The sequence below is a fragment of the Pleurodeles waltl genome, chromosome 2_1 (genome assembly GCF_031143425.1).
Source record: "Pleurodeles waltl isolate 20211129_DDA chromosome 2_1, aPleWal1.hap1.20221129, whole genome shotgun sequence".
Lineage (NCBI taxonomy): Eukaryota > Metazoa > Chordata > Amphibia > Caudata > Salamandridae > Pleurodeles > Pleurodeles waltl.
Genome location: NC_090438.1, coordinates 619462343 through 619489121, shown reverse-complemented (window position 1 = coordinate 619489121; position 26779 = coordinate 619462343). Strand labels below are relative to the sequence as shown.

The 26779-nt window shown below is 43.9% G+C and overlaps 1 protein-coding gene across 2 annotated transcripts in view; it reads right to left on the bottom strand.

The window, feature by feature from the left end:
- CDK13 (cyclin dependent kinase 13) overlaps window positions 1–26779 on the bottom strand; it is a 626606-nt gene that overhangs the window by 446091 nt on the left and 153736 nt on the right. For both annotated transcript variants that reach the window (XM_069215885.1, XM_069215880.1), the window contains exons 2-3: window positions 22558–22617; window positions 1553–1627 (exon numbers count right to left, since the gene is read on the bottom strand). In XM_069215885.1, the coding sequence (XP_069071986.1) occupies window positions 1553–1627; window positions 22558–22617 (135 nt within the window). The remainder of the gene's footprint in view (window positions 1–1552; window positions 1628–22557; window positions 22618–26779) is intronic.

Below are 26779 nucleotides of genomic sequence, written 5' to 3'. Positions count from 1 at the left end.
ATAAGAGAAAAAAAACTTTCCAAAACCCCGTAGCTGGGCCCAGAGAAAGAAGCAGTAGCAACATCAGTGAAAAAAGAGAAAAAGCTACATTGAAAACAATGGAGCATTATTAGCCAATAGGCTGCATGCAGGTTAACACAGGAGAACCATAAAAACTCTGGCACCGTGCCTTTAAGACCCTGAGCACCTCCAGTATCCCACCATGCCTCAGGGGTGAAGGAGAGGTGACAGTTGGTTCACAGTTAGGTCAGTACTTTTTCACGGCGACAACTTGTTCAGCAGATTCAAAAGTTAGTGTGTCCTGTCTATAAAAAGAGAAGGAAGCAAAAGTGCAGTTTCTGATTTTGAAACTAGACTTGAGCACAAGTATTTAAAGCCCATGATTGAGATCTATAGAATACATTGTGCATCCACTTCAAGAATGGTGTTAGAGTTTGGAATTACATAAATACAGCTTAACTACAAACAGATAATAGATTCTGCAGGCATTAACTTGCTCTTCCTCCCAGTAGCTCATATTATACAGGTCATGCTGAACTCACTAAGCCTTATCTGGAAGATGCAAATAAACTGTCTTGATTGTATATTTTTTTTTTTAGGACAAGCTGTCTGGCTGTGAAAGATCTACTGTGAGCTTGCAACCCACCCATCGCTTACCACTGGTTGGCTTGATTGGCATTCATGTGTGTGCTTCCTCCTTAGTGGCTTGCCTTCCAGTTCTCGTTTTTTTTCCTGTCCCCTGAATCATAGTCTCTTTATAATCCTATCCATTTGCCGACTTAAATGCTTACCATTGCTCATATTTACGGTACTACTTTTTTCATTTTCCATTCAGCACTCCATGAAAGTTCATGAGTTTACTAGTGTTTTCCCTCTTGTGCTGCTTTACACCTAAAATATGGCTCACATCTTGCATTGCAACCCACGCCTCCCAGCTTGTCTGTGAAAGCACAGCAACAGTGATTTTGTTTTCTGGGGTGGCAGGGGTATAGCAAAAAATAAAAAAAATAAAAAGGGTTAGTGATTTTTTTATCTCCTGCGTTCCACAAAGCACAAGCTTTGGCACACAAAGATTTTCATAGCCCTGTGGGATGGATCATCCACTGTACTTGGCTGCATGAGTCTGAGCCAAAGATGTACTTCGCACAATACTTTTCCTGAAAACACAAAACTCCTCCCTGGGGCAGTGCATATGAGCAAATGGCTGAAGTTATGTGTGAAGTAAACTGGGCCTTGCAAAGCAGTTTTGTTTACATTCCAACACGTTCTTATTCTTTTTTAATTCAGTTTAGAGTTCCTGACTGAAAAGTATTTGAAAAAATATACCATGTCATTTATAAAAACTGAACATAATAAAATTCAATGAGCAATTGCGAGATCCCACAAGATTTGGGTTTCATTTTATCTCTATTTTGTGTTACTTATTTAAACAATTCTTTACAGATACAAAGTTAAAAGCTAATGTTCATTTTACATAATGTCATTATAACTCATTTAATTAAATTCCAAGAGACATAATTTTAAACTAGTAAATTAACAAATGGACACTTACTTGGACTTTTTTTCTTTCCCATTAGCTGTGCGACCTTTTTCTCTCTCCCGATTCTTGCTTTTGTAGCTTTTGCTCCTACAAAGAAAGTTTCAGTTAAAATGTCTCCTGAGCACGGGAATAGATGGACAAATATCTGTTTTGCAAGGTGAAAGAAAATGGTTTAATAAGCAACATGAACACACATATATATATATATATATATATATGGAAAATGTCACTTACCCAGTGTACATCTGTCTGTGGCATGAGACGCTGCAGATTCACATGCTGTGCACATCCCGCCATCTAGTGTTGGGCTCGGAGTTTTACAAGTAGTTTTGATTTGAAGAAGTCTTTTTCGAGTCACGAGATTGAGGGACTCCTCCCCTTTCGGCTCCATTGCGCATGGGCGTCGACTCCATCTTAGATTGTTTTCCCCGCAGAGGGTGAGGTAGGAGTTGTGTATATAGTAATAGTGCCCATGCAATGGAGTAAATATGTATGTACATAATGTGTTTAAAAGTGATATACAGGGAGTGCAGAATTATTAGGCAAGTTGTATTTTTGAGGATTAATTTTATTATTGAACAACAACCATGTTCTCAATGAACCCAAAAAACTCATTAATATCAAAACTGAATATTTTTGGAAGTAGTTTTTAGTTTGTTTTTAGTTTTAGCTATGTTAGGGGGATATCTGTATGTGCAGGTGACTATCACTGTGCATAATTATTAGGCAACTTAACAAAAAAAAATATATACCCATTTCAATTATTTTTCATTACCAGTGAAACCAATATAACATCTCAACATTCACAAATATACATTTCTGACATTCAAAAACAAAACAAAAACAAATCAGTGACCAATATAGCCACCTTTCTTTGCAAGGACACTCAAAAGCCTGCCATCCATGGATTCTGTCAGTGTTTTGATCTGTTCACCATCAACATTGCGTGCAGCAGCAACCACAGCCTCCCAGACACTGTTCAGAGAGGTGTACTGTTTTCCCTCCTTGTAAATCTCACATTTGATGATGGACAACAGGTTCTCAATGGGGTTCAGATCAGGTGAACAAGGAGGCCATGTCATTAGATTTCCTTCTTTTATACCCTTTCTTGCCAGCCACGCTGTGGAGTACTTGGACGCGTGTGATGGAGCATTGTCCTGCATGAAAATCATGTTTTTCTTGAAGGATGCAGACTTCTTCCTGTACCACTGCTTGAAGAAGGTGTCTTCCAGGAACTGGCAGTAGGACTGGGAGTTGAGCTTGACTCCATCCTCAACCCGAAAAGGCCCCACAAGCTCATCTTTGATGATACCAGCCCAAACCAGTACTCCACCTCCACCTTGCTGGCGTCTGAGTCGGACTGGAGCTCTCTGCCCTTTACCAATCCAGCCACGGGCCCATCCATCTGGCCCATCAAGACTCACTCTCATTTCATCAGTCCATAAAACCTTAGAAAAATCAGTCTTGAGATATTTCTTGGCCCAGTCTTGATGTTTCAGCTTGTGTGTCTTGTTCAGTGGTGGTCGTCTTTCAGCCTTTCTTGCCTTGGCCATGTCTCTGAGTATTGCACACCTTGTGCTTTTGGGCACTCCAGTGATGTTGCAGCTCTGAAATATGGCCAAACTGGTGGCAAGTGGCATCGTGGCAGCTGCACGCTTGACTTTTCTCAGTTCATGGGCAGTTATTTTGCGCCTTGGTTTTTCCACACGCTTCTTGCGACCCTGTTGACTATTTTGAATGAAACGCTTGATTGTTCGATGATCACGCTTCAGAAGCTTTGCAATTTTAAGAGTGCTGCATCCCTCTGCAAGATATCTCACTATTTGTGACTTTTCTGAGCCTGTCAAGTCCTTCTTTTGACCCATTTTGCCAAAGGAAAAGAAGTTGCCTAATAATTATGCACACCTGATATAGGGTGTTGCTGTCATTAGACCACACCCCTTCTCATTACAGAGATGCACATCACCTAATATGCTTAATTGGTAGTAGGCTTTCGAGCCTATACAGCTTGGAGTAAGACAACATGCATAAAGAGGATGATGTGGTCAAAATACTCATTTGCCTAATAATTCTGCACTCCCTGTATTTAAAAATTTACAAATGTACAAGTCTAATTTTTTCTCAACTTAAAACGGCTACAGGCTCCCGGGGAGGTGGGAGGGCGCATGTGAATCTGCAGCATCTCATGCCACGAACAGATGTACACTGGGTAAGTGACATTTTCCGTTCGATGGCATGTGCAGCTGCAGATACACATGCTGTGCATAGACTAGTAAGCAGTTATCTCCCCAAAAGCAGTGGTTCAGCCTGTAGGAGTTGAAGTTGTTTGAAATAAAGTCCGTAATACTGCTTGTCCTACTGTGGCTTGCTGTGTTGTTAGCACATCCACGCAGTAATGCTTGGTAAATGTATGAGGCGTAGACCATGTGGCTGTCTTACATATCTCAGTCATCAGTATGTTTCCTAGAAAGGCCATGGTAGCACCTTTCTTTCTAGTGGAGTGTGCCTTTGGCGTAATAGGCAGTTCTCTTTTTGCTTTTACATAACAGGTTTGAATACATTTAACTATCCATCTGGCAATGCCTTGTTTGGATATTGGATTCCCTGTATGAGGTTTTTGGAATGCAACAAACAATTGTTTTGTTTTGCGAATTTGTTTTGTTCTATCTATGTAGTACATTAGTGCCCTTTTAATGTCTAATGTATGTAATGCTCTCTCTGCTAAAGAATCTGGTTCTGGAAAGAATACTGGGAGTTCCACTGTTTGGTTTAAGTGGAACGGTGATATGACCTTAGGAAAGAATTTAGGATTTGTTTGTAGAACTACTTTATGTTTATGTATCTGAATAAAGGGTTCTTGTATAGTAAATGCTTGTATTTCACTTACTCTTCTGAGAGATATGGTAGCTATTAGAAAAGCTACTTTCCATGTTAAATACTGTATCTCACATGAGCGCATGGGTTCAAAAGGTGGACCCATAAGTCGTGTTAAGACAATGTTGAGATTCCACGAAGGAACTGGTGGTGTTCTTGGTGGAATAATTCTTTTCAGACCCTCCATAAATGCTTTTATGACCAGGACCTTGAATAATGAAGTTGAGTGCGTAATTTGCAGATAAGCTGAAATAGCGGTGAGATGTATTTTAATGGATGAAAAAGCTAATTTTGACTTTTGTAAGTGTAGTAGGTAGCCGACGATGTCTTTAGCAGATGCGTGTAATGGTTGAATTTGATTATTATGGCAGTAATAAACAAATCTTTTCCACTTATTTGCATAGCAATGTCTTGTGGTTGGTTTTCTAGCTTGTTTTATGACCTCCCATACATTCCTGTGTAAGGTCTAGATGCCTGAATTCTAAGACTTCAGGAGCCAAATTGCTAAATTCAGCGATGCTGGGTTTGGGTGTCTGATCTGTTGTTTATGTTGAGTTAACAGATCTGGTCTGTTTGGTAGCTTGATATGGGGCACTACTGAGAGGTATAGTAGCGTTGTGTACCAAGGTTGTCTTGCCCAAGTTGGTGCCACTAGTATGAGTTTGAGTTTGTTTTGAATCAATTTGTTTACTAGATATGGAAGGAGTGGGAGAGGGGGGGAAAGCGTATGCAAATATCCCTGACCAACTCATCCATAATGCATTGCCCTGAGAGTGAGCCTGTGGGTACCTGGATGCGAAGTTTTGGCATTTTGAGTTTTCTTTTGTTACAAATAGGTCTATTTGCGGTGTTCCCCACCTTTGGAAGTAGGTCTTTAGTATTTGGGGATGAATTTTCCGTTCATGGATCTGTTGGTGATCCCGAGAGAGATTGTCTGCTAACTGGTTTTGAATTCCAGGTATGAACTGCGCTATTAGGCGAATGGGGTTGTGAATCGCCCAATGCCATATTTTCTGTGCCAAGAGACAACTGTGTCGAGTGTGTCCCTCCCTGTTTGTTCAGATAATACATCGTTGTCATGTTGTCTGTTTTGACAAGAATGTGTTTGTGTGTTATTATAGGTTGAAATGCTTTCAGCGCTAGAAATACTGCTAGTAGTTCTAATTGATTTATGTGAAACTGTCTCTGCTGAGTGTCCCATTGTCCTTGGATGCTGTGTTTTGGTTGAGGTGTGCTCCCCACCCTATCATGGAGGCATCCGTTGTGATTACGTATTGAGGCACTGGGTCTTGAAAAGGCAGCCCTTTGTTTAAATTTAGAGTGTTCCACCACTGAAGCAAGGTGTATGTTTGGCAGTCTATCAACACTAGATCTTGAAGTTGACCCTGTGCCTGTGACCATTGTGATGCTAGGCACTGTTGTAAGGGCCGCATGTGCAATCTTGCGTTTGGGACAATGGCTATGCATGAGGACATCATGCCTAGTAGTTTCATTACTAATTTTACCTGTAAGTTTTGGTTTGGGTGCATGGCTTGTATTAGGTTTTGAAATGCCAGTACCCTTTGTGGACTTGGAGTGGCAATCCCTTCTGTTGTGTTGATTGATGCTCCTAAGTATTGTTGTATTTGACACAGCTGTAGGTGTGATTAGTTGTAGCTGAGTGAGAAACCTAGCTTGTGAAGGGTTTCTATGACATACTTTGCGTGTTGTGAACACCGTTCTTGCGTATTGGTTTTGATTAACCAAATCGTCTAGGTACGGGAACACATGTATTTGCTACCTTCTGATATGAGCTGCCACACCTGCCAGGCATTTTGTAAAAACTCTTGGCGCTGTTGTTATCCCGAATGGCAACACTTTGAACTGGTAATGTACCCCTTGGATTACAAATCTTAAGTACTTTCTGTGGGAAGGATGTATAGGTATATGGAAATACGCATCCTTGTGGTCTAGTGTTGTCATGTAGTCTTGCTGTTTGAGCAACGGGATCACGTCTTGCAGTGTCACCATGTGAAAGTGATCTGATTTGATGTATATGTTTAATGTTTTGAGATTTAATATAGGTCTTAGAGTTATGTCTTTTTTGGGTATGAGACAGTACAGGGAATAAACTCCTGTTCCTTTCTGATGAATTGGTACTAGCTCTATTGCATCTTTTTGCAACAACGCTTGGACCTCCAGTTGTAATAGATCCATGTGTTGTTTGGACTTGTTGTGTGTTTTCGGTGCGACATTTGGAGGGAATTGAAGAAATTCTATGCAATAACCATGCTGGATAATGGCTAGGACCCACGTGTCTGTTGTTATTTCTTCCCAGTTGTTGTAGAAATTGGTTAGTCTCCACCCCACTGGTGTCATGTGTTGGGGATTTGTGACGTTGAAGTCACTGTTTATTTTGTGGAGTTTTGGGGCTCTGGAACTTCCCGCTACTCTTTGGGAACTGTCCTCCTCTGTATTGTCCCTGAAAACTTCCCCGCTGATATTGGCTTTGATAAGCGGGTCTTGTTTGTGAGGGTGAGGGTTCTGTGCTCTGTCCCCGAAACCCCCCTCGAAAATGATTCCCGAAATGTGCCTCTGCTCTGTGGGGCCGTCTCTGTGTTCTTTTTAAGTTTTTCTATGGCAGTGTCCACCTCCGGCCCTAACAATTGCTGTCCGTTAAATGGCCTATTCAAGACCGCCTGTTGTATTTCAGGCTTGAATATTGAGGTTCTTAGCCATTCATGCCTCCGTATGGTCACTGCTGTATTTACAGTCCTAGCAGCTGTGTCGGCTGCATCCATTGCTGAGCGTATCGGATTGTTTGAGATACTTTGGCCTTCCTCCACTACTTGTTGTGCTCTTTTTTGGAACTCTTTGAGCAGGTGTTCTATGAAATGTTGCATTTCGTCCCAATGAGCCCTATCATATCTCGCCAGCAATACCTGCGAGTTGGCAATGTGCCATTGGTTGGCTGCCTGTGCCGCAACCCTTTTCCCCGCTGCGTCGAACTTGCGACTTTCTTGTCTGGAGGTGGGGCGTCTCCTAAGGTGTGTGAGTTTGCCCTTTTACGAGCAGACCCTACTACCACCGAGTCTGGTGTTAATTGCTGCGTGATGTACACAGGGTCTGTTGGTGGCACTTTGTACTTCTTCTCCACCCTTGGAGTTATGGCCCTGCCCTTCACAGGCTCCTGAAACACTTGGTTGGAGTGTTTGAGCATTCCTGGTAACATAGGGAGACTCTGGTACTGGCTATGTGTGGACGACAGTGTATTAAAGAGAAAGTCATCCTCTATAGGTTCTGCGTGCAGGGTGACATTATGAAACGCAGCTGCTCTTGCCACCACCTGTGTGTAGGCAGTGCTGTCCTCAGGTGGTGACGGTCTCGCTGGATAACAGTCGGGACTGTTATCTGATAGAGGCGCATCATAAAGATCCCATGCGTCGGGATCATCCTGACTCATCCCTGTGTGAGTTGGGGACTGCATCATTGGTGGAGTGGCTACTGGTGATAGTTGTGGTGAGCGTTGTAGAGATGGTGGCGGAGTCACTTGTCTTGCCACCTTTGCCTGAGGCTGCTTTTCTTTTTCTTGGAAGGCAAGTTTTCTTTTCATTCTTATTGGAGGGAGAGTACTGATCTTCCCTGTGTCCTTTTGAATGTGGAGCCTTCTTTGCGTGTAATCTGGCTCCCCTGCCTCCAGTTCCGGTCCGAATTTGTGTCCTTGCATCTGTGAGGACAGGCCCTGTTCCTCAGTGTAGGAACTCAATTTCGGTTCCGAGGCCGGATGTTTCGGTATGGAAACTTTTTCGGCAGTCTTTTTCGGCTCCGAAGACACTTAAAATTTTCGGCGTACTGATCTCTCGATGCAGACTCATTTCGGTACCGCCCTCTGTGTCGAGATTGCTCCGACCCGGTGTCGAGTCTGCTCTGTGCCGGTATCTCGACCGGATGCCCTTTTTCGGTGCCGACGCTCAGTCACCTATTTTTCGGGTTAAGCCATGGCCTGCTGGCGGTGGCGTCCCCTGGGCTTTAACGTTTTTTCCGTGAGTTTTGTGTTGTGACGTCTTACTCACGGTTTTCGGCGTCTGTTCGGGATCGTCCGAGTCCAAATCTGCGATGGAGAAGGTTTCTTCCTCCAAGTGTCGTCGTCCTGTCGGCGCCATTTGTAGTCTTCTTGCTCTTCGGTCTCTTAAAGTCTTCCTCGATCGAAAGACACTCGACAGGCCTCACAGGTATCCTCTTTGTGTTCTGGAGACAAACACAAATTACAGACCAGATGCTGATCTGTATAAGGATACTTGTTGTGACATTCGGGGCAGAAGCGGAATGGGGTCCGTTCCATTATCCTTGAAGACGCACGTGGTCGGGCCGACGGGACCCCGCCGGGGAATCGAAAACCCCAAAGGGCCACTGGAGCTCTTCAAAATTCGGTGTCGATCTGTTGTAACTAACCAGATACCGAACGCAAAAAATACCGTCAAAATTTTCCGAGATTTTCACTAACTTTCCGAACCGAAACGCAGAGCGAAAAGGGACACGTCCGAACCCGATGGCAGAAAGAAAACAATCTAAGATGGGGTCGACACCCATGTGCAATGGAGACGAAAGGGGAGAAGTCCCTCGATCTCGTGACTCGAAAAGACTTCTTTGAAGAAAAACAACTTGTAACACTCTGAGCCCAACACTAGATGGCGGGATGTTCACAGCATGTGCATCTGCAGCTACACATGCCATCGAACATATATATATATATACATATATATATATATATATATATATATATATATATATATATATAAAATGTCACTTACCCAGTGCACATTATTTCGTGGCATGTAGTCCTGCAGATTCACATGCTATGCCTAGCTCTTCCTACATTTAGTGTTGGGCTCTGAGTGTTACAAGTTGTTTTTCTTCGAAGAAGTCTTTTCGGAGTCACGGGATCGAGGGACTCTTCCTCTCGGTTCCATTGCACATGGACATCGACTCCACAGTTAGATTGTTTTCCCGCAGAGGGTGAAGAAAAGAGTGATAGAGTATAGAAATACAAAGAGATGTCCATGCAAACGTAAATGTATATACATATGTACAAATGTTAAAAGTTAAACAACTAGAGGCTTCCGGGGGGAGCGAGGGTGCATGTGAATCTGCAGCACTACATGCCATGAACAGATGTACACTGGGTAAGTGACATTTTCCTTTCAATGGCATGTGCAGCTGCAGATACACATGCTATGCACAGACTATAAAGCAGTTAGTCCTCCCAAAAAGCGGTGGCTAGCCTGTAGGAGTAGAAGTAGTTTGAAATAATGTCCTTAAGACAGCTTGGCCTACAGTGGCTTGTTGCTGTGAGTAAACATCTACACAGTAGTGTTTTTTAAATGTATGAGGAGTTGACCATGGGGCTGCTTTACATGTATCAACCATTGGTATGTTCCTAAAAATCCCTTTCTTTCTTGTAGAATGTGATCTAGGAGTGATCAAAAGTTGTCTTTTGCTTTGATATAGCATGTCTGTATGCATCTAACAATCCATCTTGCCAAAATTTGACAAGAGTGCAGGGGTTCAAAAGGTGGTCCCATGAGTCTGGTAATTAGGATATTTCAATTCCACGATAGAACAGGTGGTGTTCTAGGTGGAATAATGAGTTTTAATTCTTCCATGAAGGTTCATCCTCGACGTACCCCGCAGCAGCCACATCTCCGCACACCTGAGACATCTGCATTGGCTCCCAGTCAGCAAAAGGATCACCTTCCGACTTCTCACCCACGGACACAAAGCCCTCCACGACAAGGGACCGGAATACCTCAACAGACGCCTCAACTTCTACGTCCCCACCCGCCCCCTCCGCTCCTCTGGCCTCGCACTCGCCGCCGTCCCTCGCATCCGACGCTCCACGGCGGGTGGGAGATCTTTCTCCTTCCTGGCGGCCAAGACCTGGAACTCCCTCCCCACCAGCCTCAGGACCACCCAGGACCACTCCGCTTTCCGGAGACTCCTAAAGACCTGGCTGTTCGAGCAGCGATAACCACTCCCTTTGTCCCTAGCGCCTTGAGACCCGCACGGGTGAGTAGCGCGCTTTATAAATGCTAATGATTTGATTTGATTTGATTAATAACTGGAACTCTGAATAGAAAAGTATGTTGAATAGTATGTAAGTATGCGGATATGGCAGTAAGGTGTATCTTGATGGATGAGAAAGCCAAATTTGATTTCTGCAAATGAAGTAAATAGCATACAATATCTCGTATCAATGATGTAAGCGTGTCAGTGTTTTTAGATAGACAGTAGTAGACACATTTTTTCCACTTGTTTGCGTAGCATTGTCTAGTAGTAGGTTTACGTGCTTGTTTAATTACTCCCGTACATTCTGGTGAAAGTTTTAGGTAACCAAATTCTATGCCTTCAGGGGCCAAACTGCTAGATTAAGAGCACTGGGGTGTGGATGCCTAATTTGACCTTTGTTTTGTGTTAATAAATCTGGCCTGTTTGGGAGTTTGGAATGAGATACTACAGACAGATCTAGGAGTGTCATGTATCAATGCTGACGTGCCCATGTTGGTGCTATCAGTATCCTGGTGAGTGACGTTTGCCGTAGTTTGTTGACTAGAAAGAGAAGGAGTAGGCGAGGGGGAAAAGCTTAAGCAAATATCCCTGACCACCTGATCCATACAGCATTGCCCTTGAATAGGGGATGTGGGTGTCTGGATGCGAAGTTTTGGCATTTTGTGTTTTCGCTTGTTGCTAATACATCTATGTCTGGTGTTCCCCACTTTTGAAAGTACTTTTGAAGTACTTGGGAGTGAATCTCCCATTTGTGTGTTTGTTGGCGATTTCTGCTGAGTAGATCTGCCAACTGATTGTCTATCCCTGGAATATATTGTGCTAGTAAATAAATTTGATTGTGAATTGCCCATTTCCAAACTGTTTGAGCTAGAAGGGACAGCTGAGATGAATGTGTCCCGCCTTGTTTGTTGAGAAAATACATGGTTGTCACGTTGTCTGTCTTTATGAGAACATTCTTCTGTTTGAGAAGAGGTTCTAACGCTTTTAGTGCAAGAAACACAGCTTCAGGGCAGGTTTATGTGTAGCTGTTTCTGTTTGACATCCCATTGCCCTTGTATGGTCTGATTGTTTAGGTGAGCTCCCAAACCGATCATTGATGCATCTGTTGTAATTATGGTCTGAGGCACAGGGTCTTGAAACAACTGCCCCTTCATTAGATTGTTGCGATTCCACCATTGAAGGGACATGTGTGTCTGGTGGTCCATCAACACTAGATCTCAACACTAGATCTTGAAGTTGACCGTGTGCCTGTGAAAATTGTTGTGCAAGGCACTGTTGTAAGGGCCTTATGTTTAGTCTTGCATGTGGGACTATCGCTATGCAAGATGCCATCATTCCTAAAATCTTCATGACTAATCCTACACGGTATTGTTGATTTGGCTGTATGAGTGGTATTAGGTTGACCTTAATAGAGCTATCGCTCATGTTGGCAATTGAGGGGGCCCGCAGGGTTTTGGTGCAAAGGCCACGGCCAGGGGCTCCCCAAGGACGAAAATCAACAGAATCTTTAACTTCCGGGACCACACCACTGTATTGAGGGCTGTTCACGAGGCCGGTGAGTTGCGCTCTGAGAACCACAAGATTCCCATCTTTGCAGATTACACATGTAAAGTACAAACAGAGAAAACTTCATGGAGGTTAAACAACAACTTAAAGCAATTAATCTCTCATACATGCTGATGTATCCTGCTGGATTTCAAGTGATTGCTACTGGGAAAGCGTATGTTTTTTGATAAGCTAGACAAAGTATGGGCTTTAGCTGGACTGAGTGGGGGAGGCCCATGGTAGATCGTGGGAGGTCAAGAAGGCTGCAACTTGGCCATAGAGGTAGCTCCCCACGAAAGGACACAAGAGGAAACTGCCTTATGCTGAAGGTACTGGTACAGTCAGATGGCACGCTGCTGACGAAACCTGGGAGCGGAAGCAAAAGGGGAGATAAACAGCAGATGACAGTGAGAGAGAGGGGCTGCCCTTGAGTGCTGAGGATGAACTGTGAATGGAGATAATACTGGGTGGGAGGGCATCAATGAACATGTACATTATGTCTGCAATTGTAGCAAATACTGGCAGCTGGGGGGGGGGGGGGGGGGGGGGGGGGGACGGGAGGCAGTGCCCTGATGGTGTCTTGTCCCAGTTGGATTGGAGACCTACAGGGAACTAACTTTCCACTGCATATTAACTTCTACAGCTAATACCAAGTAGTTTGTCAGAGTCTTGGCATAGTATGAGTGCTAGTTCTGGGGGTGGGGTGGGGTTGGCTAGGAGACTATCCTGACTCAACATGGTGTTTGAACTCAATGTTTTGTTGTTATCTGGTTCTTCCCTGGGGTGAGGGTGGCGTGGAAACATGGTTGTGACGCTTCTATTTTAATGTGTTTAATTGATACAGGGGTTCAAGTGGGGCTGTATACAGGAGGGGGCATGGGCAGCTCTTGATCTACAGGATTGGGGTGGTGGAACGGGAAGGAGGGGTGGTCCAGTGGCAGTCTGCCCCAGGGCATGGAAGTTGCTACTTCATGGCACACACTTATAAGGTAGTCACATGGAACGTCCGAGAGCTAGGAGATGTGTCAAGAGACCTCTTGTGATTTTTTTCCTACTTATAATATCCCTGGTTTTTTTTTTTTTAACTGTTTGTTATTTGCAGCTCTGAGGTTCAATACTGCTTTTCCTGCTGTATTGCACTGCCCCCTCTTTCCCTCTTAAAACAGGTTGTAACCTTAGGGAGGCTTCAGGTGCTGTCTCAGCCCTATTCCATTCTGCCGCCGCCTCTGCTGTAGGGCCCGGGAAGCAAAGACAGGCTTGAGACCCCCCCTCTGTTCTTGGAAGTGTCTGACACAATGACCTATGAACTCCCCAGAAGGCGTGTGCAGCCTGTGCTCACTAACAAAGGGAGCGAGATGTGCTGTGACCTAGCAGTTTCCCTAGAGAGTGTGTGCAGCCTGCACTCACAGGCAGAGGAGAGCACCCCTCACTCATGCATTCCTCAGATTCCAGACACGTCACCTGTCAATTTACCACCACTAGCAATGAAGGGCTGCCGGACAGAGGGCAACCTTGCTGGTGGTTTCCCTAATCTTCAATGATTTTAGGCTCCAGATAAGTGGTTCTTGTCACCGCGGAGCACTCACCTTTCAATTCACACTCAGGCTTCTGAATTAGGCAGACCTTGAGTCCCATCAAGCACTGGTACATGCAGTTCTGCTTTGGGTGTTTAGGCTTCCCCTCCCTTCATAAGTTCTTACACTCTTGTTGCCTTGACCTCCCGATTTTACACCTGAACAACTATGGCTGGTACTGAGAATAATGGGAGACCAGCATTAGTCCCCTTTCTATGTGTTGTATGTATTAGTTAAGAAGAACGCAAGAGTTTTGTTTTACAAACAAATGCGGAATCCAGTTGTGCCATAGAGAAATCATGCCAGAACTTCATGTGTCTCGATAAGTAACAACATGAATACAATGTTACAGGCATTGGAAACCTGGAGGCAGATGTTTAACTTAAGTAAGACTCACTAGCGGGTTGCAGATTTCCAGTTACTATTTAGAAGAGCATTAGCCGTCCATGTGGGCATCTGCTCGCAGTAAGCACTCGCACATCCAATGGAGAGCTTATTCTTTAGGCAGTCTTTTAAGCACCTGCTATACAATCATTGTAGTTATTTTCTAGATATCCTCAATCAGTCCAAGAAGAGTTCAATTAGCGCTGTTACGTTATCTTGTTAAACCATCAGATATGAGGAAGCCCTTCATATTTCTAAGACGCATATGTGTAATGCTTTTTTTTTTTTAATTATTTTTATTGAGATTTTTTTACTTCCATATTCTTCGGGCACTTAACTATTTTTCGGGTCTGGCACTTGCATGCGGTGGCCAATAGGCGTTTTTCTTTATATTTACTTCTAAAGTATCCATGTCTAGTCTAAAGTATCCATGTCTAGTCTAAAGTATCCATGTCTAGTCTAAAGTATCCATGTCTAGTCTAAAGTATCCATGTCTAGTCTAAAGTATCCATGTCTAGTCTAAAGTTTGCCAGATGGCATGGCTGCATAAAATCTGTTTATCAGGCATGCTGGGAACTATTACAATTGTTCTTATGTTTTCATTTAGATTTTTCTGAAGGTCCACTGCTCTATTTTGCAGTAATTTCCCTGATGAAGGTGGCTGTGAATAGTTATAAAACTATAACTAAGTCCTTGTCCACTGAAACATGCGTCAGCGTAGGATTGTCAATTGGCACAGAATTGGTATTAAAGGACTGCCAATTGGCACGGAATCATTTAATGTGGCTCTTACAGCACAGACAAGGATGAAGTTTAACAGACATTAAGACGTATAAAAATGAGCGGACTACTGAAGAAGAAAAGTGATTAGTGTGATTACTCAAACGATACAATTATAATTATTTATTTTTTTGGTGTAAACTTCGATATGAATTTTTCTAATGACTGCCAGAACGTAGTTTATGTGATGTTTGTAATTTATATTTAGTTTCACAGTATATATTGTCTGTTCCGTCCATAGCCATTTTTTACTTATGTATTTATCTTTATATCTTTTCACTAAAAGAGTCTGTTTAGGGTGAGATGTATCATCTGTACATTGTCTTGTATGAATTCAGTGAGTGATTGTTTTTTTGTTCTAGGAGATTGTATTCTAATATTAGGCAAATAAGGAGATTGTTTTTGAACTTTTGTACAATAACTTTACATATCTTAATTTACATTCAAATGGGTTAAGTGTCATATATAGTTCCCAGAATATTCTATAGGATCTTATATGAATTTAGACAAGCGGTATATGTACTTGCATTAACTAAATTTGGAGAAACGCACTAGTTACTCTAGATCCACTCCTGCAGCAGAACCCTAGGGGAGCACTAAGGTGTACCTCAAGACCCAATTCCAAATCACCAAGACCCAATGCCCTCCCAGCCCCTTACACCATGGATGCCTTTGAGAGGCTTAATTCACCAGGACTTCCTGAAGAGGCGCTGGACGTCCAGGACGCTCATGATGATTACCATGATGATTACCAGCCTTGGGAAAGGGGGTGCGGGGGGGAGGGGGAATTTGGGAACAGTGCACCTCGAAGAAAATTCCTGCTCCCCTCAGGGAACAGACTCGAATACCGGGGACAATTCAGACTCTCCTAGCAGAGATTTGGGTAATGAACCAGGCCCACGCAGACACGGAAGGCAGCACCAAAAAAAACAGCTTAGACGACAATGGCGAAACTGATACCACAGGGAATGTTGAACCCGGAGGACATTTACCACCCTTGCTCGGCTGAGTGGGTCCCTGCCCCAAAAGGGGCAAGGTATGTCGTGAGTAGGATCAGGAAACTCCTGAACCAGGAGGTCTAGGGCCGCTTAAGAGCAGAATGCCAGAGACTCTCTCTGGCAAACAAAGTGGCGGGCCACCACAGACATTGATACCAGAATGGCAACGTTCCTTGCCAAATTTGTGAAAGACCGAAAGAAGGGCCTGGATCGCTCCTGGCACTCTTGCCAGGACAAGGGTCTTGACGTCCTGGAGCCACTTACCAAAATTCTGGCTATAGCTGAAGACACCAAACAATCTGGTCATATGATCGACCCTGCCATTCTAGGAGGTTGGGCCCAACATGCCCTTTATTTGGGGGGGGGGGGGGGGGAATGCCAACTCACCCTGTCCATCGAGTGTAGATACTCTTTGCTCATCAAAAATAGAACCCACACTGGGGGAGCTGTCTACAGTGGAAGCCTGTTATGAATAAGGGCCTTTTCAGGGACCCTTTCATAAAGGAACTGTTGCTCTTTCTGAAAACCTTCTCTTTCCTAGATAGAGCCCAGCAATCTATTAAGAAGGCTTTTAGCTAGCAGGTTTTTGAAGGGGCCAAAAGGGGGGCGCTATTTCAGACATTGTAACAATTCCAACCCCCAAAAACAAACCAAGCGCTATATCCAGTGGCAAGACCACAAAAAAATGTTTGGGGGGGGGGGGGCGCGGCCAGGGGGGTTGGGTTGTGCATCTCTGTCCCAAGACTGTAGTGGCAGATTGGTTTCTGGGGACTGTGTGGTGGAGCAGGGTACACATCAGGGGTGTCACCTCTCCCTGTGGCTGTTGGCACTGGCCATGGAACCTCTGGCTGTTAGGTAATGCAGGAAACTAAGTCAAATTTGGGTACAGACTGGTGGCAGTAAATACCGGATGTCACTTTATGTGGGTGATGTACTATTTGAGTAACCCAAGGGAATCTCTGCCATTGTTGCTGAACAAATTAGATTAATTCAGAGCCGTAGCTAGGCTCAAGGTCAATTGATGAAAAACAGTACTGTTCCGCTCAGGGCCCTGCGCGATTCTCCGGTGCCCGAGCTCCCCTCACTGGGGTTGAAATGGGAGACAGAGGCATTTTGGTACCTGCGGATCATGGTAGCACATAGTGTGGAGGGACAGAGACAACAACATGGACAAGATAATGGAGTGTCTCAGAAAATCAGTCGAATTCTGGAACATGTTACACCCCTGTCTGCGGTGGGTCAGATCCTGGTATCGAAAATGTTTTCTCCCCCTGATGCCTATTCATAGTGCTGAACTCCCTCCATACAGTGCCATGTAGCATATATGGGGCACTGGATAGCACACTGATCTCAGTGTAGGTGGAGAAGAGGACATTAGCAACCAGAAAGAGGAGGCATGAGTTTGCCAGGCAGAGTCTCACCTAAAGCATGCTGCTAAGTGGGTGATGGAGGAAGGTATCGGGGGAAAGACTGTCCTGGGGGACGTATGGGTCCACACCAATGTTAAAGCAATGGGAGGGGGGGCAATTTGAGGGGGGGGGGTCAAGAATGCAGTGGCATCCTCACTATCTGGTGGGGAAGATAGCAGAGATTTGGTAAAGAGTGATCAGTTGGGTCCTCAAAAGACCACCAATCGATTCTCTGTGTGGTTGTTGGTGCCTTTTAAATGTATAGGAGAGGCCATGTCTATAGCTCGCTGCTGTGAAGGACGCCGAGATGTTGGGAGACCTGTACCTGGAGGAGTGGTTTGTCACATTTGAGGCAGCATGCACAGAGTATTCGTTGGGGATGGGACAATCTCTACAGCATGCTAAAATTTCTAGCATGACCCGGAAGATTAGGACGCGAGTTCCGGGGGGTCGTCAGCAGTCAGAAACACTGCATTTGTTGCTTTTAGTGGGCCCTTCACGGAGATTGGTGTCTGTACTCTATGGGGTGCTCAAGAGAGACTGGGCTAGGGGGAGCTACCCAGCCATTCAGGCCTGGGAGGAGGAGCTAGGGGACTCTTCACAGAAAAGGAATGGGAGGAAACGTGTGCACTAGGTGAGTTTCAAGTAACAACAATAGGTATAAGCCGATCCACTTCAGCTACCTGCACTGATCCTATCTGACACCAATTAAGTTATGAGGAATGTAAGGGGTCTAGGTCGGCAGGCTGCACGTCTTGCAAAGAGGTGGGTGCTTGCTTTTTACATATAGCCTTGTTGTCCTCCACAGTGCTCGAATACTGGGCAAGGATGGCGGCAAGACTGAGCAAGGTGACTGGCATGGCAGAGGCCCCTGGATAGTCTCTCCTGGGTCTGGTAAAGAAGCCCAGCAGAGAGGTAAATGCGCTGGGAATTCTTCCAGCTGGCACTAGTCATTGCCAAGTGATGCATGGCAATGGGATGATTAGGGCAGCAAGTCCCCCTCGTTTCCCTATGGAGTAGGAATAATGTTGAGTGAGCTGTGACTGAGGAGAAACACGTGCTTGAGCAGAACTGAGGACAGGGTAAAAGGAGACTTAGGGAACTGGGCAGCAATGCTGGATGATTGCCAGAAGGTTGGTGATGGCCCTCAGGGACCCAATACGAAGGGTGGTTGGAGCAGAGGGTGCGTACCGAAGAGGAGCAACAAAGTGGTTAGTAGTGTGGAAAGGCAGAGGTGGTGAAGACCTTTCTGACCTACCTAAGGACCGTAGATGTGAAATGTATCCATGTACTTAGTTTTGTGATGGATAGAGAGGGCTGGGGCCTGTAGGAAAGTGGCCCTGTTGGCATGCAAACCAGCCCAGCACCCCCAACCCCCACCCCCCACCCCCACCCCCACACACACTTTTTGCCTGATATTGATGGTAACTTGACTGAGTGTGTGCTGGGATCCTGCTAACCAGGCTCCAGCACCATTGTTCTTTCCCTAAACTGTACAATTGTTTCCACAATTGGCAAAGCCCTGGCACCCCGCTAAGTCCCTTGTAAAAGGTACCAGTGGTGCCAAGGGCTCTGTAACCAGGGAGGGTCCCCAAGGGCTGAAGTATATATTACACCACCCTAAGGGACCCCTCACCAAGCACACGCGCACGCTGCCATTGCACATTGTGTGTGCTGCTGGGGAGAAAGGCAAAGTCAACATGGCACCTCTTCCATAGTGCCACGCCCACAAACCACTGCCTGTGGCATAGGTAAGTCACCCCTCCAGCAGGCCTTACAGCCCTAATGCAGGGTACACTATGCTATCTGGTGGGACATTGCTGCACGAGCAATATGCCCCTACAGTATCCAAGTCTATTCTTAGACATTGTAAGTGCAGTGAGGTCATATTAAGTACATGGGCAGGGAGTTTGTCATCGCTAACTCCACAGCTCACGATGGCTCCACTGAAGTCTGTAAAGTTTGGTATCAAACATCTCAGCACAATAAACCCACACTGAATAAAGTTTTGGATTTATTGCACAGTGTATACAGAGGGCATTTTACAGATGCCCCTTGTATTTTACCCAACCCTTTAGTTTAATGATTAACAGTCTGTGCCAGGCTGCCACTAACAGACAAGTTTCTGACCCTATGGGGTGAGAGCCTTTGTCCTCTCTGGAGTCAGGAACAAAACCTGCTCTAGGTGGAGGTGCTTCACTTGGCTGTGAGCCTCAAATGTTCTGGCCTCCTGTTACAGTGCCCCAGGGCGATACATTTAGGGGAGATGCTGCCCACCACCCCCTTGGCAAAGCCCAACTTTTGTCAGCAGGAAATTTGGGAAAAACAAGGAGGAGGAGAGACCACTTCAGCTGGGACCACCCCTAAGGTGTCCTGAGCTGAAGTGACCCTCACCTTGCAGAATCCTCCATTTTGGTTTGGAAGAGAGGGACCAATAGGGATAGGAATGTGCCCTGCTCCCCAAAGGGAGTAGGCCCAGGAAGGGTGTAGCCACCTTCAGGGACAGTAGTCATTGGATACTGCCCTCTGACCCCTGTAACACCCCTAAATCTAGTATTTAGTGGCACCCCTGAACCTTACTCCCCAGATACCTGACAACCTCAACAAGAAGGAAGGACTGCTTAGCCGACCCCAACAGAGAAGACCCCAGACGACAAATGACTTGGCCCCAGCCCTACCGGCCTGTCTGCAGCTTCAAAGACACCTGCTCCAAGAAGGCGACACATCCTGCAAGACCAGCACCCTCTAGAAACTCCCAGAGGTCTTCCTGCCCAGCAGAGGACCAAGAACTCCCAAGGACAGCACCCCTATCCAGAAGAAATCCTCCAAAGGGACTCCAGAATCGCCCTTGATCTGCAAGCCCTGGGGCACTCTGCACCAGATGCCCACGGACCAAGGCCAGGTGGCCCACTAGTCCAGTGAAGGTCCCCAGGCAATTCAGACCTAGAGTCCACCCTGGGTTGATCCCTCCTGGCCAACACAACGATGCCTGCTGCCTGAATCCGGAGGACCACCCTGACGACAACTGGATCCAACGAAGATTGCTGACGCCCAAGGAGACCTCTGCACCTGCAGCCCCCTAGCCTTGGGGAATCCAATCAATGGTCCAGCAACGTCCAGTGTGCACCTCTCCTGCCTGTCCAGCCTTTGGTTTCCCACAGAACCTCTGGACCTAGCCTGCAGCATCTTTTGTGACCCTCACCCGGGTCCCCATATTGAAAAGCATTGTGCGCCAAGCTCCGTGTTTACACCATGCACCCAGCCGTCCCTGTGCTGCTGTGATTAGTGTAATTCTGTGACACCCACAGTACGGACCTGAAGCGCCCCTCCACAAATCCTCCAGGCCTTTGTCCTGGAACCGCAGGTACTTACCTGCAATCTGCAGTCTACCAACCACTCCCAGTCATCATAGGATTCCATTGTAAACCTAACGCCAACTTGGACCTCGGCACCCAGCCGACCTGGTGTTGCTAGGGGTGCAATTTTGGGGTCAACATAAACTTTGACTTGTGGACATCCTAATCCCTGAAGACTGGAATCATAAGTCGTGTACTTACCTGTTAACTGTGCTAGCTGTAAACTTCTTTTTCTGCAAAAACAAAGTACAATTGATACATTTGCTTGATTCTTATTGACAAATGTACTTACCTGCAGCAAAGACTTTCTGGTTCTAGAAATAGACACAAAATATGTTTCTGCTATATAAAACAAATGGCCTGGAGTTATTAGGTGTGTGCCTCATTGATTGACTGTGTCTGTACAACAAATGCTTTGCACGAACCTGTGATGAGCTTAATTGCCCGACCACACTATCACAAAAGAGAGCATTAGTATTATCTACTTTAGCCTATGTTAAGCCACAGCGGAACCCCTACACCTCATTTTGGCATAGTACATGCAGAGCCAGCTTCCTACAGTGTCCAATGGTAAAGTGGGAAGGGACGGAATTAAATATTGTTCGGTCTGTATTGCTATTATATTACTATTACTGCTACAGTTCATGTATTATGTATTACATCAGTGGACACAAAAAGCAAATAAAAACTTTTTTTTAAATGAACACTGTTGATTTAAAGTAATGATTAACAGTAATTTTTATGTCATCCTAATCAATCTTTCCTTCTTCCTCCTCCAACTTCTCCTCAGAAAGGGACAGCATTGTTTTATCAATTTTCTTAAATTATATTTTTACAAAATTCTATGCTATACTAACAATTCAAAGCATAAGCTGACACAGACCAAACTTTTGGATTTATTTTGTACAACCTACTACTTCCTCCACCTGGTGGAAAGGAAGAAACTGAATGGTACTTTAATTGCTAGTTCCAGTTGTTTAATCTGGCAGCATGAGTTCTTTAAAGATTCAGATCTTCCTTTGGTGCCTTATATTTTATTGCTGACCTGAGGTGAATGACGCAGTGTGGCACAAAGATCGCCCGCAGCTCCACACATGTGCAAAGGAGGTCCACATGTGTCTGCAATGTCAAAGGAACATTAACTGTAGAAATTGATCCCCTGTCGGAACAGGAGGTTAAGGCTGATAGAAAAAAAAGCAACTGTGAAGATTAACAAAATAAGGCAAATCTGAAACAGGAGCCAACATGATCATTTATCAGAAGGGATCCAAAACACACGCACCACCAATCAGTCTAAACTTAGATGCTCCAACACATCCAACCAGAAACGCATCATCTGCATTCTATTTCTGTGTTTGACAGATGCATATCTGTTTAATGACTTAAGAATGGGTACACTCTAACAACGCCATCTTAAAGGAACTCAAATCATATTATAGACTATCATAAGCTTTGTCAACAACTGCATTCAGTACATCCAAAAATCATACGACTAAAATATTTTAAGAAGTTGAAACCAAATTTAAAAGCTGAATTAAATAACCAAATTAACTGTAAAAATAGTGTGGCAGTTTAATCATGCCTTAATATGCTTACTTTTGTTTCTTTTGCCACTCTGAATTTTCAACTCATTAACCGCACCTCTCAAACATCTATACGCAAAGAAGGCCATATATACACACAATAGTCAATTTGCGATTAATGCACATATGGGTTTCTTTTTATACTGAACAAAACTATTTTTATACTAATTTCCTATAACATTTTGGTTAAAGATTATCACTGGAGATATGTTGTGAAAGTACTGAAAAGTTCATGAAAAGGGCCTAAAAATAAACTAAAGATTATGAAATAAATTGAGATGGCCACCCAATTTTAGCTATAGGGGTAATCATTTTTCAAGTAAAATCAATTTATAGCACTCTTAAGAGTTCCTTCTGTTTCTGTTATGTTGTGGTCTCTGCTTCTGCCTGCCTGACATAACAAAATCCTGTTTGTATAGATAGCAACAGACATTCCCAGTGCAATTCAACAAAAAGTAAGAGCACCTACTTTTCTTTAGAGCCAGCCTTCCGATCACGATTTCGACTTCGTTCCCTGCGGGTTAGATGTCTGCAAGAAAGAAGAAACATAACTTTCTTAAAACTGTAAATCGGCTGTTCCCTAAAAAATAAAAAAAATAAAAATAAAAAAAACACAGAAGAACGAGATACGTGTCAAGTAATACAGGATGATACTTTGTGGTAAGAGGAATAAAAGCATACAGGAGACAGATCGGCTGCATCAAATCCACTCCTACCACAGACACCAACAGTGGTGAGAGCCTGGAGGGCAGCAACTGCCTTTTTGGGTCGGACCACACAGACAGAAATTAAACCATTCCCCATGGTCTACAGATGTCCTGAAGGACATGGGGAAATTACGAGGATTTACAAAATTGAAACTCATTGGTATATCAAAACCAGGAGACAACTGGAAAAGGGGATTCCATGCTCAGCCTGACGGAAGGCAGACAATATGAGCTAGTATCTGTCATTCAAGTACATCCAAACGTGCCACGTATTAGTGACACATTTCCAATCATAACCTAGTTGAAGACTCTTCGCCTTAAGAGGGCCACATCCTAACAGAACCACTACCTAAAGGGACCATTTCACTCATATACAAGAAAATAATTAACTCACCAAGCATCCTAACTAGCCTGGGGACCAAACGGGAAACAGAGGGGAGAGACTCTGCAGATGGTGAATGGGAGAAAGCCACAGGGGCCTTGAGGAAGGTTGCAATGAGAACAGGATTTCACCGAATTCAACAGAACATCCTACACTAATCCTAATATTCCCACACAACCATACAGGCCATGGGTCAAAGCCCCACAAATTTCTGCCTTCAGGGATGCAGGAAACAAGGCACATTCCTACACACGCTCTGGTCCTGTGCAGCCATAAGGCCCTACTGGTTGACATTACAGGGACTGATGAGAGGTCCTGAGTGTAGGGATCCCTGGCATGTCAAAAACCTGCATTCTACACACTGGTGGAGTGGGGTGTAACCCCCCACCCTCTGGGTAAGATACAAAAGCTCTGGTTGTCATAAGGCTTGGCAGTGGCCAAACGCATCATACGCACACGCATGGGGGTGTACGAAATACACAAGCAGTGGCCGATTAGGAAAAGGACAAGAACTGGTGCATTTTGGCAGAAAAATCAATATACACATATAGAGGCTGCCCACGAAAGTGGGGAAAAAATCTGGTCCCCATGGAGATCATTTTGAAGGATGGGTAACTAGTCCCTAGGGAGACACAGGTATAGCCTGACACCCAGGACATATTGTTTGGGGTCAAGGACGACACATTTTCAGGCTTATTTTGTTCTTGGGTCAAGGAGGCCAACCCCCTGTGGCACAAACCCTTTGGCTGCCAATTTACAGTACCACAGTATGGAGCAGGGAAGGGACTTGTCTGCAGTGGAGTTAATATTTGAGTCCATATGTTAATGCTGTTTGAAATTGTATGCATGGTTCATTAATGCAAAACCATTATTAGGATGAGCGCTCTAAATAAATGTTACAAGAGCAGACTGCACTATTGACAGTGTTTCCAGTATCCAAAAAAAAAAAAAAAAAGAAAAGCGTGTACACGTTTGCAAAGTTTAACAAAATGAAGTTATGTATAACGCTTCTAGAATAATCTCCAATTAGAGGCAAATATTACCAGAAGCTTAAAAGCAATATTGACGATCCTTTGCTTGCAAAATAAATTGTTCACAAAAATGCAACTAGGAAAAAAAACGTTTTACTGAACTACTGTGAAATTTTAGGTACCATTTCTTTGAAGCATCCTTTAGTAAAATGTGATGATGAACTGCAGTGTTTCCAAAAAACACTCAATATGGAAAATCAGGATAACCAGTGTCAAATGGACTATGGAAAACATTAAAATAAACAATCATTGGCAAAGCCAATAGGTCCGACATTGGTGGTCAGTCTTTTGGTTTTGTCAATGTGTGTGTTGTTTTGACATGGCTTTCGTAAAACTTGTTGTTGTGGGAGCTGCTAGGCCCTCACTATTGTAACGAACATTGGCAGAAAGCAAAAATATTTTTGGTCTCAAATAGTACACATTGCCATAGTAGTTCCTGGCACTGAACACTTTGTACGCCAATATGCTGCTTGTGAAAGAGCAAATTGAGACCATTCACAGTGAAGCCACCTAATAGATGGATATAGAGAGAATCTGAATAAAAAGCAAAATGTCTTGGTTAACGCCAGACGTAATTAGGGGTCCAATTCTTAAAGTACGTCACAAAAGGGCACCCATGGTATTTGTTTTTGCATTAGTACAGATTTATCTATTTCATGTATTCACAAGAATTTACACAGGTAGACCGGGAAACAATACTCCTAGAACAGATTGGTGAACTATATTTCAACATGAACGAATATGCATGTGTAGATTTGCTCATGCAAAAATCTGTCAAGCGTTTATAAGTTGACTTTCCCTCCAACCACTTTTTCCCAACCATGGCAGAAGTTTTACTTCTGACTCTTGTCAGAAGTAAATTTCCAACCTTTCTCAGTATGGGAAAAGATTAGAGAAGAGCTGGAGAAAATCCTTAACAGATGCACGTTAATAGATTTGCACAGACTCAAAAGGGCATTCCAACCCTGGAATTATTGCTTATCGCTACCCCCAGCATGTAAGTCTACAGAAAGGTGGTAAGAAAAGGAAACTACTAGGATTCAAACCCTACGGTAATATTAGCCCGGGTATTATCAGAGCTCCTATATAACAAGATTGTTGCCTTAATTTATCGCCATGCTACGTGGTACCCAAAGGGACAAGTAGATTTTTCTTTATATGTCAAGAAGACTTATGAAGAAACCTGTCTCATCGACAGGAAAACATTTTATTAAATTCCACACCCCTGATAGGGAAAACTGTGCTCGAGTCCATCAACTTTAAGTTCACCCTCAGTGGCTCTAAATTTAAAACATGCCTCATGCATTGATCTAATGATGTAAGGCCCTTCATTGGGCATGTGATTGTTCTGCACTGCCCTTTAGGTTTTATTGCATCATTAACATTTCAATAAAAAGATTTATAAAAAAACAAAGAGACACATTGTCAAGCCTCTAGAATCTTTTCACGAGCCTTCAAAATTAAAGGAATTGTATCCCATTGTTAAGTCTGCAACGGTTTATAGGGAAATGATATTACAATATGTCACAAAAAGGCTGGTCAAATTAAACATTAGAAAGTGAGGGATTTATGCAACGCCTCCACCCTTTTCTCATGCTTAATTAAGAAGCCTCATTAGGTCTATACCAACCCTCATTTAACATTCTCTGTAAGAAGAGGGCTCTAAATCACAAAGCTATAAAGTAGTGCCCCCTACCTAAGAATAATTTGCGATTTTTATGTGAGCAATTAACTGTGAATTTATCTTGTATGACATTTGTGTATGCCTGTAGTATTAATGCCCTCTTGAAATGAAGATACAGTGCTGTAAAACATGTCCAACTCTGGGGTCAAAAAACTATCACATCCTATCGTCAGAGTTCTGAGGTATGTGGAGGGACCGGAAATGTTATTTTGTTTTATAATTCTGTAGTGATTTTTGCACATTTATAAAGCAAAAATGACTGGATGGAAGACCACCACGCATGCCACAAAGAGGATGCTAATGCCTAAGCGAATCAGTGTTGCTTTGCTTTTTTCTTGCAGGATGTGTGGTTAGCTCTTTTTACATTTTATTTTAAAGAAAAATGTACAAAAATAAAATAACAGTTTAGTTCGTAAAAGAGCCTCGAATTCAAATGGATATTTTATCATGGGCACCCCTTTTGTGGTTTGTTAAACAGTTCACAAATCGGTGTGGGAGCACTAAATTCGCCATATCCAACCACACGAAACAAAGTAAAAACAATTCTTACTATTTCGACAGATGTGACATCACTAGTTCCCAACTACAACTTCTTCCTTAATCTCCCTCTTTAGGCAACTCCTTGATTTGCCCCCAGTAAATGGCAGACCTGGACAAATATATCATTCCTTTTGCATGTAGGCACTGTTTTCTTGGGCCTGCTGGAACCTAGACTTTTACAGCTTTGCAATGGTCAGCATCTACACTATTCACACACTACAATTCAAATTACCCATTTCCATCATCATACCCAGACAACGCAATCACTGCATCTTCACCTCATATAGATCACATTACCCACCACTTTCCCCCAAATTACCAAGCGCACACACTTCAACTTGTATAAT